Source organism: Acanthochromis polyacanthus, chromosome 1, assembly GCF_021347895.1.
Source record: "Acanthochromis polyacanthus isolate Apoly-LR-REF ecotype Palm Island chromosome 1, KAUST_Apoly_ChrSc, whole genome shotgun sequence".
NCBI lineage: Eukaryota > Metazoa > Chordata > Actinopteri > Pomacentridae > Acanthochromis > Acanthochromis polyacanthus.
In genome coordinates, this window is record NC_067113.1 from 46,760,750 (window position 1) to 46,776,062 (window position 15,313).

A 15,313-nucleotide genomic window follows, 5' to 3' on the forward strand; every position below is an offset into this window, starting at 1 on the left:
CTGAGCAGGTATGACAAGTTGTACCACAAAAACAAAAGTATTACTAGGTAGCTTCATCCAAATAGAACAAGAGTTGAACTATAACTAAGAACATTACTGCATGTGGTCTTCAGCAACAAATTACTCTAAAATGCTCCAGTGAAGCAAATTGAAAATCTACAACAGAGGTAGTTGAGGACGGGTAGAACAAGAATCTAGTGGAGGCTGCAGAAAACAATTTTTTGTTTTTTTAAATTAATATTTTAATTTGTCCATGAAAGCAGGTCTTATATTGTGGATAACCTCAAGCACCGATTACTATAAAATGCTACAGTGAAATGAGTTGAAATTTACCACAGGGGTAGTTGAGGACATGTAGAACAATAATCTGGTGGAAGTCACGTAAAACAAAATGTTTTGGATTTTTAAATAATATTTTAATTTGCCCATGAAAGCAGGTTTTATACTGTGTGCGGTCTGTAACTTCAGCAACAGATTAATCCAAAATGTTACAGTGAAACAAGTTGAAAATTACACCAGAGGTAGTTGAGGACGTGTAGAACAACAATCTGGTAAAGTTTGCAGAAAACATTTTGTTTTTGACTTTTTAATTATTAATTGAATTAGTTTAAGACGTGCCTGAATGCCCCATGAAGTGTTGTAAACACGCACTCTATTTTAAAGCGCAGCTGGCGTATTTTGGTTCAGTAGTTATCCTGTGCTCGGCAGTCTTTAGTTTAGTTAACGATTTCTTGTATGGACTCTGGTGTCTCCTGAATTCTTGTTCCCAGCGTAGTTCTGACCCAGATAGCAAACTATGGGTGAATCAATGTTGAATCTATGTTGAGACCTAACGTCGAAATTATACAGAAAGCGCAAGGTTGATAAAATGCTGAGTCAACGTTTGCTTTTCAACCATAAATCACACTTTACCCAGATAGCAAAAGATGTTAAATCAATGTTGAATTAGGGTTAAGAAGGTCGAATTTTGGTTACGGTTGAAGACTAATGGTTGGATCAACGTTGATTCAACAACATTTTGTCAACATTGAAGTTTGTGTTTAAAAGATACCATTGAATCTACGTTGTATTTTGGTTTAATTAAAATGTTTGACGGGTCAATGTTTAATTAATGTTGAATCTATGTTTGCAAACATGTAATCTATGTAAGCAAACGTTGACTCAACATTTTATCAATCTTGCGCTTTCTGTATAATTTCGACGTTAGGTCTCAACATAGATTCAACATTGATTCACCCATAGTTTGCTATCTGGGGAGTATCTGGTTCAGTCCCGTTTCTGGCAGTCGGTTCTCTTGCCTGTTTTCTAGAAGGAGCTGATATTTCCCTGGTAATCAGCCACTAAATTTCCTGCTTCTCGTGAGTACTTGAATTCTTTTTTTATGCCCAAGTGGGGCCTGGGAGTGTTGTGTGTTTTCTGTTAATAAATCTGTTGAAAGTCACTCTGCTGTCCCGACTCTCTGTCCGCCTGGGTCTTTGCAAATACCGTGACAGAATAAGCCTCTCTTGGTTTGGAGAACAGTTGTCATGTCATTTTGTGTACAAAAATATCAATTTAAAATCCAAAGAGACCATTTTAAATATTAATACTTTATGGATTAAAAAAAAGTTTCAAGCAAATCAGAGATGGTTAAGCAGAAGACCTCTGATGATTTTAGATGGAATAATTCTCTAATATACACGTTTGTGATTCATTTTACATGCTTTTTTTAAAATTAATCTGCCAAATTTTGTGTGTGTTTTTGAGTGGTGACGGTCCAGACTGTGCTGTGATGCCTCAGAGCAGCTTATGTAACAACAAAGAGGCTCTGGATCCAGAGTGAGGCCGACACCAGCAGCAATAAAACTGACTTGAAGGGGCGACTCCCAGGCTGCATCCTCAGCAGAGGGTTTGAAAAGCGGATCACAGATGGCGTGTTATCTGTAGTCTCTCTCTAAATATCCGTCCATCCCTGCCCTGCGTTTCATTCTATCTGGCAGCGTGTCGCGTCTGTTTCTACTCACTCTATCTCCATGCTGAGCAGCTCCAGCAGCGCCGTGAAGATGCCCATGTCGTAGAGCAGAAAGACGTTGTGTCTGGACCAGTGGAGCACGTCCACCTCTGTGTCGCACTCATCGAACACTCCTGGAGGAAGATTTAGGGGAAACAGGACAACAAATAGGGTATTTTCAGGGTGTTCTGTGAGAGTGTTTTCACTGAGCTGCTGTGATAAAGGCTCATATTTGGTTGTGATGCGTTGAACCCACTCACCCTGAGCCAGGTAGAGGATGGCTCTGGCCACCTTCAGCCTCTTGTCCCTGTCGGTCACCTCCAGGGCGTCCAGCAGCCTCATCACATAGGCCTTCTGCTCCTCCGCTGTCAGCTCGATCCACCTCCGGCCTCGAGCTGCCCCGAGGACACAACAACACAGTGTTCACTTTATATACGATTCACTTCTGTGTCTTACATAATAAAGTTGAGGTGACTAATGCCAGGGCTGCCAACTCGTGACCAGACCTTAGAGTGAGATTTGGTTTGTGCTGGATGCTGACAGGGGTCTGGGGACCCTCCTCCAGAAAATTTTGAAAATTATTGATCCTATTTCCTGCATTCTAGTGTAATTTAAGAGCATTTTGCCTGTTCAAATCTTATTATAGAGATAACATTAAGGGATAATTAAAAAAAAACATTGATTTTTTTTTTTTATTATTTTTTAAACTGAGCAAAGGCAGGTAGTATTGAAAATGGTTCTTCATGTAAAATATGGATGAAAGTTCTGTTCTGGATGTGCACAAAACATTTCAGTATTTTCCATAAATATTTGCATAATTGAAATAACTCCAACAACCACTTTGTAACATTTGTCTTGGATGATTTTAATGCACTCAACAGCTTGAAGTTGACCACATCAGCCAACTAAACAATAAAAAGTGCTGAAGCAAAAACAAAACATATCTTCATAACTTAATTTATCCATTCACTGAACAGATTACAATCAGACACTAAACTCTCTATTAAATGTCAAATCAATCCATGTGACTCTAAAAACTCAACAGCTTTACAAACTCCAAGATTAAACTCTCCATAAGGATCCAAAATAAGTTGGATTTCTACATGAGAGCTTTAGTTATTCATCTACTTACTGGAAAGTTTGGTCAAGAAAAAAGACAAAAACTATTATTTTCAGCTGAACTAAAGACAGACTTTTCAGACTTGACAGACAGATTTTTCTGCTCACATGTTGTGTTGTTGTAAACTTACTCTTTCAAATAAATAGCCTCCTAACCTCCTGCAAACCAGTGTTTGTTCTGTTTATGCGTTGCTCCTCAGTGACCCTAGACAGTCGGTCATAATGTTTTTTGAGCAACACACCATACTATGACATTTTTACAGAGAAGGTTCTACTATGGAACCAGTTTGACATGTTCAGGCGTTCTTTGTGTGAAAACTCAGAGATTTCAGGTATCAGAAGGCGGTTTTCAACTTTCTTTAACTTTCTGCTTCAACTTTAAACTAAGTTTACTTCACTAAGCCAGCCCTCTGGACTTCCTGTAAGCTGTGTTCCTATTGGCTGTCCAGGTGGCTGCTTGGTGTTATCAGGAACACCTGAGCAGTTAAGTGTCTTCCTGCTTTATGTCTGCAGTCAAACATTTCCTCTGCTTCTCTTCATTGAACCGGGTTTGGCTCTGTTGCTTTAGTTTGTTCTTTAGGTGTTGTCTTGCAGCTTCCAGCAGTAAAATCGTCTTTAATGTGTTTCTTGGTGTGTTTTAGGGCTTTGTACTGGATAGTTGTCTTGGTAAATGTGGTTCTTTAGCCGCAGTTAGCACATGGTGCTAATGTGTGCAGTGATTAGTGGATTTGGTGCTGCTGAGTTGTGTCTTTATCTTGGCTGTAGTGAGTCTTTAGAGGTTTTTGGTCAGACACATTCTGTATTCTTGTTTATGAACCAACGTTGGTTGTCCAGAAGGTAAGAGTTCCTGTCCTGATTCTCTGTTTAAAGAGCTTCTCTGGTAGGCTGCAGGAGACTTTAGCGTTTGGGTTGTGCTAGTTTGGTTTTTGTATGGTTTCATTTGGACAACTATCTTGAGGCCCCTCCATATGGTTTAGTGAGGTTTTCTGGAACAGTTCTACAAAGAAACCTGCAGCAGAAGAGACTTTAAGAGTTTTTAGGAAGTTCTGGAGACCAGACTTTAAAGCTGCAGAAACATTTGTCAGCAGTTTGAGCAGGAAAAGGTGGGCTTCAGAGTAGAAATGAGAAAGAAACCTTCTGGACCCGTGTGGTGAGGTCCTGTACCAAGAGTTTGAGCAGGTTGTGAAGAGTCTGTAGTTCTTTGGTCTGAAAGCACCAGAAGAGTCGACTCATTAAAGGATAAAACGGATATTGTTGGTTCTTCTGTCGCTCTGCAGTTTAGTTTCCTTGGACTGAATATCAAGTTTTTATTTTAAATGATTTACTGTGTGAGCCCAAGAACACTTAAAAAAACACCCTCCATCCCCTGGACACAACAGATTTTATGATGTTAAATCTTTTTTTTTTTTTTTAATGTTTTTTGAGTTTTAATCATAGTTTTTTCTCTTTGCTTGTTTAGTTTTGTCATCTGTGAAAGGTGCTAAACAAATAAAATTGAATTGACAAACTGAATAATTGACTAACTCATGATTGTGACAATGGAAGTATTTTTGTTTCGTTTTTAAGGTTGGGGTTAAAATCTTGACAGAAAAAAATAAAGAAATAAACTACATAAAAAAATTAAATCAAAGGAAAAAAGCATTTAACACTAAAACTTTTAAAAAGAAAAACCTTAAATACAGTTAAATTATATTAAAAAGACTAAATATTTAATTAGACAATTAAACAGAAGATACAAAACATGTAATTATGAAATTAGTTTTTCAACAAAATATTTTAGATAATTAAACACTTAAAAATAAAATTAAACAAGAATACTAAACATTTAAAAAAATACAAAACATTTAATTAGATTATTAAACCTTTAAAAAGACCAAACATTTAATAAAAAAATTAAATGTTTAATTAGAAAATTAAATCTTAAAGACAAAACTTTAAATAGGAATTAAACAGAAAATACAATGAAGTATTTAAAAAGAAAATAAAACATTTAAAAAGAAAAGATTTAATTTAAAAATTAAACATTGGGAAAGAAAAGAAAATTTTTCAAACAAGCCGATAAAACATTTGAAAGACTCATGGTCACAAGTTTTAAGGATTCTGTTAACCACAAAGTTTAAAAAAAAAAAAAAAAAAAAAACCTCGAAAACAACAAAAAATAGATGACAAATGTGCAAAAAAAAGAAAAGTTAGTATCTGAGTGAGTAGCTCAGAGGGTAAGAAGAGAGACTACCAAGTAGAAGGTATCAGGTTCAAGACCCACCACTGGCATTTTTCTTTCTTTGTCCTTGTGTAAGTTTTTCAAAAAATTTAAGCAAGGTCTGGTCTTGAACCAGCAACCTCCAGCTCCATAAGCAAACCCTTAACTCACTGAGCTACAGATCCAATAAAAAGAAATGAACTCGTTGTCCCTTTGACATCGTAGTTTCTGTTCCTAATAAAGTGACCACATGGGTGGAGCCAAGGCAGAGTCTGGGTGGAGTCAGGGCAGAGAGTAGGAGGGGAGGGGAGGTGGGTGGCACCCCCCCCCACCCCCCCACTGCCTCCCTCTACTCACCCAACGCCCACCACACCTTCCAACCAGTTTTTCAAAAATCCGAGTCTCGACAGGTTTCCCAAGTTTCTTGAAATCCAACCAGGTTGGAGGCAGAAGAACTTGTCATGACGAGGTGTTGAAGTAGGCGAGGATAGAGTGACTTTTTACAGCGACTAGAAGGAAGACGACTGGAAGAGCAGGTCTTTAACCAGCATCCCTAAAATCCATGGAGTCGGCTCCAGAGAAATGAAGGGAGGTCAACTTTTATCAACCTCCATCCAGATGTTCAACTTGACATCTTTATTTTGAGATTTTTAGCACCACAAACCTTTAGTATCACACTTTATTGTAATTTATTAGGACTTTAATGGAATCCACCAGCAGATTTAGTTTTTGTTGAGAAACTTTATTCTTGTAGTCGTGGGACTGCAGTATTTAAAACTCTTCCTTCTATTTGACCTCATGTTTATTATTTTTAGTGGAGAAAGTTGGACATCACTCCTTATATCAAATAATTGCAACTACTCTAGTTAGATTTTGACTATTGTAGTTATTATACATATCTTTTCTTTAAATCATCTTGAACTTGTTATTGTTTGGATTTAACACAATATTTAAGCCTCGGTGTATTATATACGGTATAGTTATTGAATGCATTGCATAACACTATCTTTGCAACGTGACTGCAAGAGTAGCTACCAGTTCTTCAATTTGGGAGCCCATTATGTTCATTCATTTCATTAATAAAATCATATTTAATCAGTGTTTTTATGCTCCAGTCTGTCTTTTCCCTCATTATCCCCATTTTGTATGTCTTTCAATCTATCCTTCTTTCCTTCTCCATGCCCCACATGTAAATTATTTTAACTCACATTGTGCAGAAAAATCAAGTGACTGCAAATCCCTTTAATCACACAGTTACCTTGATCCTGGATATTCAGCGTAATCATTTTACGGTATGGGGACTGGCTGCTGCTTTAATCCGTCCGTCATGAGTTTTTAATATTACATTCAGGCCCAATGCATCAGCTCTGGAAATAGCTGAAGGCAGGCAGAGCAGTGATTAAATGAGTCAGTGAGATCAAGACTGGAAACCAGAAAAAAGCCGATGTATGCACACAAAAACATAAGATTATCAACACAAGCACAAACTAAGTCTGACATAAAGTAGATCTATCTCAAAAAAGTACAGCACTAGAAGACACATGGGGCTTCTCTGGCAAGGATTCAGGCCCATGTTTCTCACTGTCTTCTATTCTTAGACTCATCCTTTGATTCAGCAGACAGCAATAGGCATAAGCAGCACAGCATCATCCTCAATGAAGCCCTGATCTTCTTCTGCTTAAGATACTCTAACTTGTGCTGACTGCTCAAGTCAGGAAAACAAAAAATGCTTTCTAATTCCAGCCTCGTCCTCAGAAAAGTTTCTTTTGTAGGGAGAGGAGCTTAAATTAGACTCGTCTTGATAATCACTGTAATTTATGTGAGTGACTGATGGTATAAAACATTGATGAGCGCGCTGTCAGTGGCCCTCACATACTGTACAAACACCAGCACAGAGAGAACAAGTCAAACAGGAAAACCAGCGTCTGTAAACTGACTGAACACACACACACACACACACACACACACACACACACACACACACACACACACACACACACACACACACACACACACACACACACACACACACACACACACACACACACACACACACACACACACACACACACACACACACACACACAAACAAATACTCTCGACGCTAATGAAAAGACCTGTGTTCTATCTCTGCTTCCAGAGAAGCTCTCCTTTAATCTTGCTATTCATTACCCCTCAGCTTGGAGAGGAGGTGACAAATAAAGAAAAGATGCTCTTTTGTTTTGTCTACAAAGGGAGCCTCGAGATCTTTGTGGCTTATTGCTTATACTCCATGTTAATCTAGGTATGATGTAACGCTGCACAACTCTATGTCAACTATGTTGCACCAAAAACAGAAAAATAACACACGATGATGATATTCTGCTTGAGTTTAGCAGAAAACACTGCCCAGCACAATGAAAACATGATTACTCCTGCACAAGATATTTAAATTCAGTACATCATGTACAGAAACACTTTATTAAAGCCTGATCTCCTGTCAGGCTGACACTAATGCCCAGGTTGGCATTGGAAAAGCTGCTTTGTTCTTGGTACCCAAACATTAATCACATGGTTTAGGGTGGCCCTTCCATCTGTGTCTGTCAGGATATTCATTCTTTGAACGGCTTAAAAGAGCAGAGCTTTGAAGTGCCTGCTCCCCCCTTCGCCTCACACCGGTCAGCTTAAAAACCACGGCAGCACACTGAAGAGAAACTCTAAATGCAAATGTGCATACGGTCATTCTCATCTGAGCCACCAAAGCTTGTAACTCCTTCTGAAGAGTCATATGTGTCTTGGTGGCCTTTCCCAGAATCACAGCATGTTAGTGACCTCTTCCAGAACCATAGCCATATTGGTGGCCTCCCTCAGAGTCATAAGTGTCTTGGTGGCTTCACATAGAGTAATAGGGTCTTGGTGGCCTCCCCCAGAACCACAGGTGTCTTGATAGTCATTTTTCAAGTCATAGATGTATTGGTGACCTCCCTCAGAGACATAGGTGTCTTCATGGTCTTCCTCAGAGTCATAGGTATCTTGGTGGTCTTGCCAAGAGTCAAAGGTGTCTTGCTGGCCTCCCCCAGAATCATAGATGTCTTGGTGGCCTACTTACAAGTCATAGTTGTGTTGGTGTCCTCCCTCAGAGACATAGATGTCTTTGTGGCCTCCCTTTCTAGTCTCTTTCATGCGCTCACTCTGTTTTTGAGGACAGCCTGCTCTAGACAGATTTACTAAAGTTCTATACTCTTTGTATTTCTTAAAAATGGATTCAACTGTACTCCAAGGGATATTGAGTGACTTAGAAATTTTCTTGTATCGATTCCCTGACTTGTTCTTTTTTGACCTTTTGTAGCTTTAAAATTTACACTTTGTAATGCTGAAGAAAATATTTTTGGTTTTCCACTGTGTTAAAGTCAAATGTTACTACAGGACATGTTATCTTGTGGAAACATTTGGTTCAGTTAACCTTCAACATTCCCTTTAAGGACACTGTTATCGAGCAACAAGCTACAGCCGGCACTATTGTGTCAGTCTACAGCAGCCCACAAGGTCTGAGTGATAAACAGCAGCAACAACAGCTCCAGTCGAATGGCTGCGTGTTTCATGTGGTTCAATAAAGCAGGGTCTTGGCCAAGTGTGTAACCCTGTTTTATGCATCAAACACACAGCTCAGGGTTTCTTCGATCTTACTCAGAGACAGTAAAAAGCTTGGTATTATGCAGGTGGTCTGAACATATTAAAGGTTGTGCAGCAAGAAACAAATACGCTACCATGGCTCCTGAAGTCCTCCTCAAAGTAGTCTCTGTTCAGGGCAAACTCCGGCTCTTCTGTGTAACTGTAGAGCTCTGTGGACAGAACAGAACAGGTGATTGATCGATAAGATGATCACCTGCAATCAGTTTGTTAAGTCGTCTTTCATTTCAAATCAATCCTAGATTGGTGCTTCACTATTTTTTGGATTTTCTCAAATAAAACATGAGTTAGTATCAGTCAAGGAGACAGAGATGTCCTTCCTCTTAAAATGTGGTAAATATAATGATGTCTCAGTGGATTAGATTTATTAATCCCAAACTTCATGGGGTTGTTGATGACAGTGAAAAGTGACAGACTCTATTAGAAGAGGAACGCACAGCACAATTTACTGCACAATACATTAATTAAAAGGTCACTGCCTGTGAGTACATTGACATAGCCTACAATACATATGGAATGAATATATGTAAAAAGCATTTGTGTCGGGATTTTTTTACCAACTTATTTAAGAACTTTTACTCCAAAAAAATAGTATTTTAAATTTTCTCAATATTTTTGGAAATACACTTTGCTAATATTGTTCACATACTGCCAAAGTAGTTTATACATGCTGTGACAGCCCCATCCTGCTGCCAGTGTGGTGGTACAAATATGTGCTTTGTCTTTAAGGAGCTGACAGCAGGAGGTGACCGAGGATGGCTTGACGTCCTGCTTGACTTCCGGTTCTTGGGGATAAAAGCTGGCTTCCGCTGTTGAGCTGCGGTTCGCATTGGGGCGTGCACCGGAGCTGACTCCTGGAAGAGAGTTGGGCTGTCTGGCTGCCCCGGGACTCTCTCTCTCCTTACACTGACTCTGTGGTTGTTGGGGGCACAGCCCATGTGGCTGGGCTGTCGGTGCCATTTGTTTGTTTTACTTATAAATAAATGCTCTGATTTTGGGCTTTAAAACGTTCTCGCTGGTTGTTTCACTGCATCGTTTACGGCCTTTGGAGCCGGGGTCGTAACATATGCCAATAAACTACAGAGTAGAGGACTGAACTGATCTGACAAGGGAAAGAACTGAAACTCTTTACTTTTTCCGTTTTATATTTTAATTAACTGACATTACTTTGTAGAAATCTGATTCACTCTGACACTAAAGAGTCTTTTATGGTCAATTCTTGACCAAGAATCCAAATTAAATTGGCTGCGATTTAATATTAAAAGCAATAAAAGGGGAAAATGTCCAAGGAGGGTGAATACTTTTTATAGACAGTCTATGGTAATGGCTCTCTAACTATTCATGTCAAAGGAGATCAGGTCTTGTTAGCTCACAATATCTGCCCAGGGACGCTAACAAGACGGCTGCAGAGCGGTGAGGGCTTTAATAAAACCCAACAGTTACTGTATAACAGAACAGAACAACAGCTTACAAAAACCAGACAGTCTTTGAGCTGCTGTCTCCGTCAGTGTAGATCTCATCTGTTTCCTGCTCAGTCCAATGATTCGTCACACTGTTGTGCGTCTCCTCCTGTTCTTGGAGCGGTCGTCATTCCTCAACCCCAAGGAGCTGTCGCTGGAAAGCTGCTGTGGCTGTCTGACTGTTTGTGTGCGTTCGTCGGTGTGACTAACACTTCTGGCAAATCAAACGTGTGCCATCTACCAGGAGGACAATCAGTTGGACTTCAGATCTGTGCTGCTATTTAACATTTCTCTCCGCACATCGACTGCATCTGATAAACAAATCGTACGCTTGAACCGTGTCAGCATCCAATCAGAAACATCCATCAGCACGGTTGTATCCTGTTAGTTTTTAATGTATCTGTTGGCATTTATTAATCCGTCTCTGAGTCAGATACAAGCTGTTAGCAGATAAACAGATGCTGGAATGATTCTGTGATATATAATCACAGTGTTTACGATTACTCATTAGATTAGTCACACGATGCTTTCTGTGTGAGGAAAACATGCCAGCACAGAAAGATTTTGTTTTCTGCCTTCAGCCATGTGCCAGGTTATTTCTTTTTTTTTTTTTTTTTTGATGTAACATAAAACAGCTAAATAAATCCTGATGAATGTTGAATTATGTTTCTACTCGACAGCGCACTGTTATCTGTATGCTAAGTGGAAGTAGTGCTATTGATGAATAAATTCTGTGGGTGAAATCTTGTGTCACACTTGACAACCGATCAGGTTTTTTGCTGTAAATTTGACTTAGTTTGACTGAAATCAACCCTCCAAAAGCCCAAAACCCGGCGATGAGACAGAAAGGCACATTATCTTTAAAAAGATCACAAAATCAGACAATTTTTCTGAGCCATAAACCATAAGAACCAATAAAAAAATGTCAAATTGTCACTTTTCCAACGGTCTTTGAACACATCACGGGTTTTGTGCCATTCTGTTCCTACTGTTTCACTAAAACTGCTTTTTTTCTTCATATCTCAGTTAAAAATTCACTAAAAATAAACCATTTGCTCAAATCAGATTCTGTAAAAATCTAAAAATTCTGCACTCTTTTGTTAGCCTAGCCGCGCTAGAAAACCCACGGCAACGAATTTAATTCTCTGCCAGGGTGGGTCTAGTTACCCTCCATAAGGCTCGAGGCTGGATTCTCCTAAAACTGGCCGGACCAATCACCATGAAGTGTAGAGTCAGAAGGCAGGCGTAACTAAGTGACGACAGAGGCGCGACGATTCTGACAGAAACAACTGGCGCACAATAAACAGTTATCTTACTCGGCTTTGGCCACAGCCCTTAAAGATTTGAAGCTAAAATTCAACTTGAAAGATAAACAAAGGACGGCACTGAAGTGCTTCATTGAGAAGAAAGACGTATTGGGACTTATGCCGACGGGATATGGCAAATCCTTAATACACCAGTTGGCTCCGCGGCTCCGCTGGTTGGGAAGCTAATGGGACTTAGCCACAATCCGCCGGTGCTCTCGGAACTACGTCAGCCTATTCGTTGCGTTGATTGGTTGTATACCTACCCAATTGCTGTAGAGGGATTTGATAGACAACCTTTTAGCCCGCCTCCCTCCCTGTCGAGCTTCCCTAGACCCTTGTGCCGTCAGAAACATGGGTGTAGCATGGCTAGGCTACTCTTTTGTACAACTGAGAAGCCATCTGTAACTCAGCTGCAACCAAGAATCACATGACAAAAATTCTGAGACCCTTCCACTGAAATGCAGGCTGTATTTATTTAGAGCAGATAAGAGACAAGTATAGAAACAAAGTACAGAGACTGAGAGCAAATAAATTTAAAAAAAATAGGCAGCATCATAACAAAGAGCAAAAAAATAATTGCTCAAATATTGCATTTAGACAAGTAAGCTGTCGGAAAATCCAGTCAAGTTTCCACGTTTGTCCTACTGCACAAAATACATTTGTTGAGTTATTGCTCTTTATAATAATGGTTGTGCTGTTTCCACAATAGAGGTACAAGACTTTATAATCTTGTAAAGAATGAACCTAAAGTGAGTAAAAATGTGACAGGAGCCTAAATCCTCCACTCAGAGGGTTAAAAAGGAGAAAATGAAAATGTGTGCAAAAGGGATGCATTGAAGAGCAAATGGGTGCAAGGGACCTTTTATGGAAAAATAGAGTTTATCATGCAGTCAGTCTTACCTGAAAGCTCAGCAGTGAGCGTGTCGGTGTCTCCGTACTCGAACTCCAGGTTTGGAGACTCCATGGAGCTCTGCGAAGACCAAAACACACATTAGCAAACATTATAGTATGAACCTGAACCCAGTAAATCACAGATGTCCTGACACCCACATAGAAACAGACACAAACACACCGTAGGCGATGCATTACAAACACCTACTGCTACTATACACTCCATGTGCGGCCACACGCGTACACACTTCACCCACACAAACACTCTTCACGCTCGTTTTGCTGCATCATGTGTGTGCTTCGAGGTTATTATTGGCTGCTGGATTTCCAGGCAGCTCTGATCAGTCATTTACATTTTTTCCTCTCAGATCCTCTTATGCAGAGCCACTTACAATTACAGGTGCTCTCTACGGAAGCACACGGCTGTAGCTTTAATCAGGCTAATTGAACAGTGACGAGAGGCTCTCGCTGGCAAAGCAGTCTGGGGTCGCAATGAGCAGCAGCGATGCAGAGTCAACATGGCCCCATTTCGGAGCAGATTAGCTGCTCTTTCCAGGTATAAGGTCTGTCTTGGCTCTGACTTTAGCTTCACCCTGTGATTAGCACATGCCCTTGAGACAGCCTGCACACTCTAGGCTCTGTCAACACACTCAGTGGCTGCATGCAATCACACCAAAGCTATCAGCATCAAAAATCTCAAGGCTTCATTCACAAAAAGGCAACAAAGCCTTGATTGTAGCCTGACTACTAAGTGGTGTATGATGGGTTTGACGGGATCGACTAGGCTTTGAAAAACGTGATCATATAGTGATGAACACATCAGCAGAAACTTCAACATTGTTCAATATTCATTCTGTATTTAATGTAAAACTGAGACAAGGGACTTGTACCAAATTGCTACTTCTACCAACAGAAGAAGTAGCATGTTAGCCTTACAAATGTGTGTTCTGACCTGAGTCCATTAATCCGCACAGAAGACTTTGTCATGGTTCCCCTTTGCTACTTGCAAAAGTAACAACCTACATACACTGCCAGATAAATGTTGAAAGTTCTCTTTCAATTAAACATGTGAAACACAAATTATCACAGAGCTATTCAACAACTTCTTCTATTAAGAGTTTGAGTTATTCTAAATTTTGACACCAAGATTTTCAAGTTTATTGTGAATGTGTATCGGTTCCAACTATCAAGTATTAACCTTCTTATTTACCAATAATCAGCCTCAGTGCTAGATTCTTAGGTGGGTCAATATATATTACGGGACTTTTTGTATCATAGTCGACATTTTTGCTGTTTCAGGCCTGAAATCAACATGGCTGCCTATAACCAAACACCACATGGCATTTTTACAGAAAGATTCTTCTAAATATTACATATACAACTGAGCAAAATTGAAATTGAAAGTTATTTCTAAAGATATTGTAGCAAACCTGTTGACATAAATCCACACTAGACTCACACACTACTTCATATGAAACAACTCAGAAAGCCTTGGAGTCTTGCCAGTTTTTTTTCAGGAGGAAATGACATCATGTGGAGCAGGTCATGTGATCTGGAATTAACACTCTTTCTTGAGAGGTGTTTTTGTAACGGGGAACTTAGTTGGAAGTGATTTCTGAGACGCAGATACAATTTGTTATTTTCCACATAAAATTTGATATATTGCAAAAAGAGAAACATCTATCATGATTATCTCAACTTAATAAAAAGAACACAGTCAAAATAATTTTTGAAGAAGCTCATTTTATAATTGTTGAACTAATTAGCAGTTGGTCGTTACTAAATTCAGATGGTTATTTGATTGATATTTGATTGATATCCAATCATTTTTTTATTAATAAGTGACTGTTCCCATAATAAATGATGATGGAATTGTAAAGACATGATCATGATAAACATATAACAATTTTTTTTTTTTTTTACTTTTAATAAAAATGTATGCAAGATATATCCTATGGACTTCAAAAGTCTCTAAATTATATGCTAACTTAGGTCTAGTCAGCTCCATGAAAAGTGGTATCTAATAGTCCCGCAACATTTCATTTTCAATTTATCTACCGATTAATCTTTCAATTAATCGATTAATTTTTAGTACATAAAATCTGAAATAAAGCTGAAAAATGTCAATCATTGTGTCCCAAACCCTCACATGTCCTGTTCAGTCCTCAACACAAAGGCATTAATTTAAAGAAACTAATATTTGCAGTGAGGAAGCTGGAATCAGAGAATCCTGCCTTTTTTCATTAAACCGATTCATCTAAACAACCGAAACTTAAAAGGACTTTAGCGAAATAAGCAAACAAACGTGACCGGTCTGAGAAGCTCACAAAAAGGCTCGCATTTGCAGAAATGTGAAATAAATTATTCTTACAGCGACGCAGTGTGAACAGTACATATAATAACCTTTCAGTAAAGACAAAAGACCTCTGCATAATAAATAGCCTGCAGCCAAACAAACAGCAGGGTTTTTACATTCTGGCGCATGTATGGGCAGCAGTCTAAACGATATACAGCAGATATATAGCAGGGTACAATGGGTTCATGCATGTTAATGACACCTGTGTTTGATCACTACCTGGGACAAATAAGAGCAACAGCCTTGAGACTGGAAGATTCTAGTTTTTGGATGGGGGATGTGAGCTGAAATTTCCCCACAGGGATTATTAAATATTCATTT

The 15,313-nt window shown here is 39.1% G+C and overlaps 1 protein-coding gene across 2 annotated transcripts in view; it reads right to left on the reverse strand.

The window, feature by feature from the left end:
• The window catches only part of strip2 (striatin interacting protein 2), a 36,135-nt gene extending 22,267 nt beyond the window's left edge, over nucleotides 1-13,868 (reverse strand). Inside the window, exons 1-4 of one of the 2 annotated variants that reach the window (XM_051953212.1) lie at nucleotides 12,646-13,868; nucleotides 9,056-9,130; nucleotides 2,251-2,385; nucleotides 2,004-2,124 (exon numbers count right to left, since the gene is read on the reverse strand). In XM_051953212.1, the coding sequence (XP_051809172.1) occupies nucleotides 2,004-2,124; nucleotides 2,251-2,385; nucleotides 9,056-9,130; nucleotides 12,646-12,709 (395 nt within the window). In that variant the 5' untranslated portion in view covers nucleotides 12,710-13,868. The remainder of the gene's footprint in view (nucleotides 1-2,003; nucleotides 2,125-2,250; nucleotides 2,386-9,055; nucleotides 9,131-12,645) is intronic. The other variant, XM_051953214.1, reaches the window with a different exon arrangement.
• Nucleotides 13,869-15,313: the final 1,445 nt, after the last annotated feature.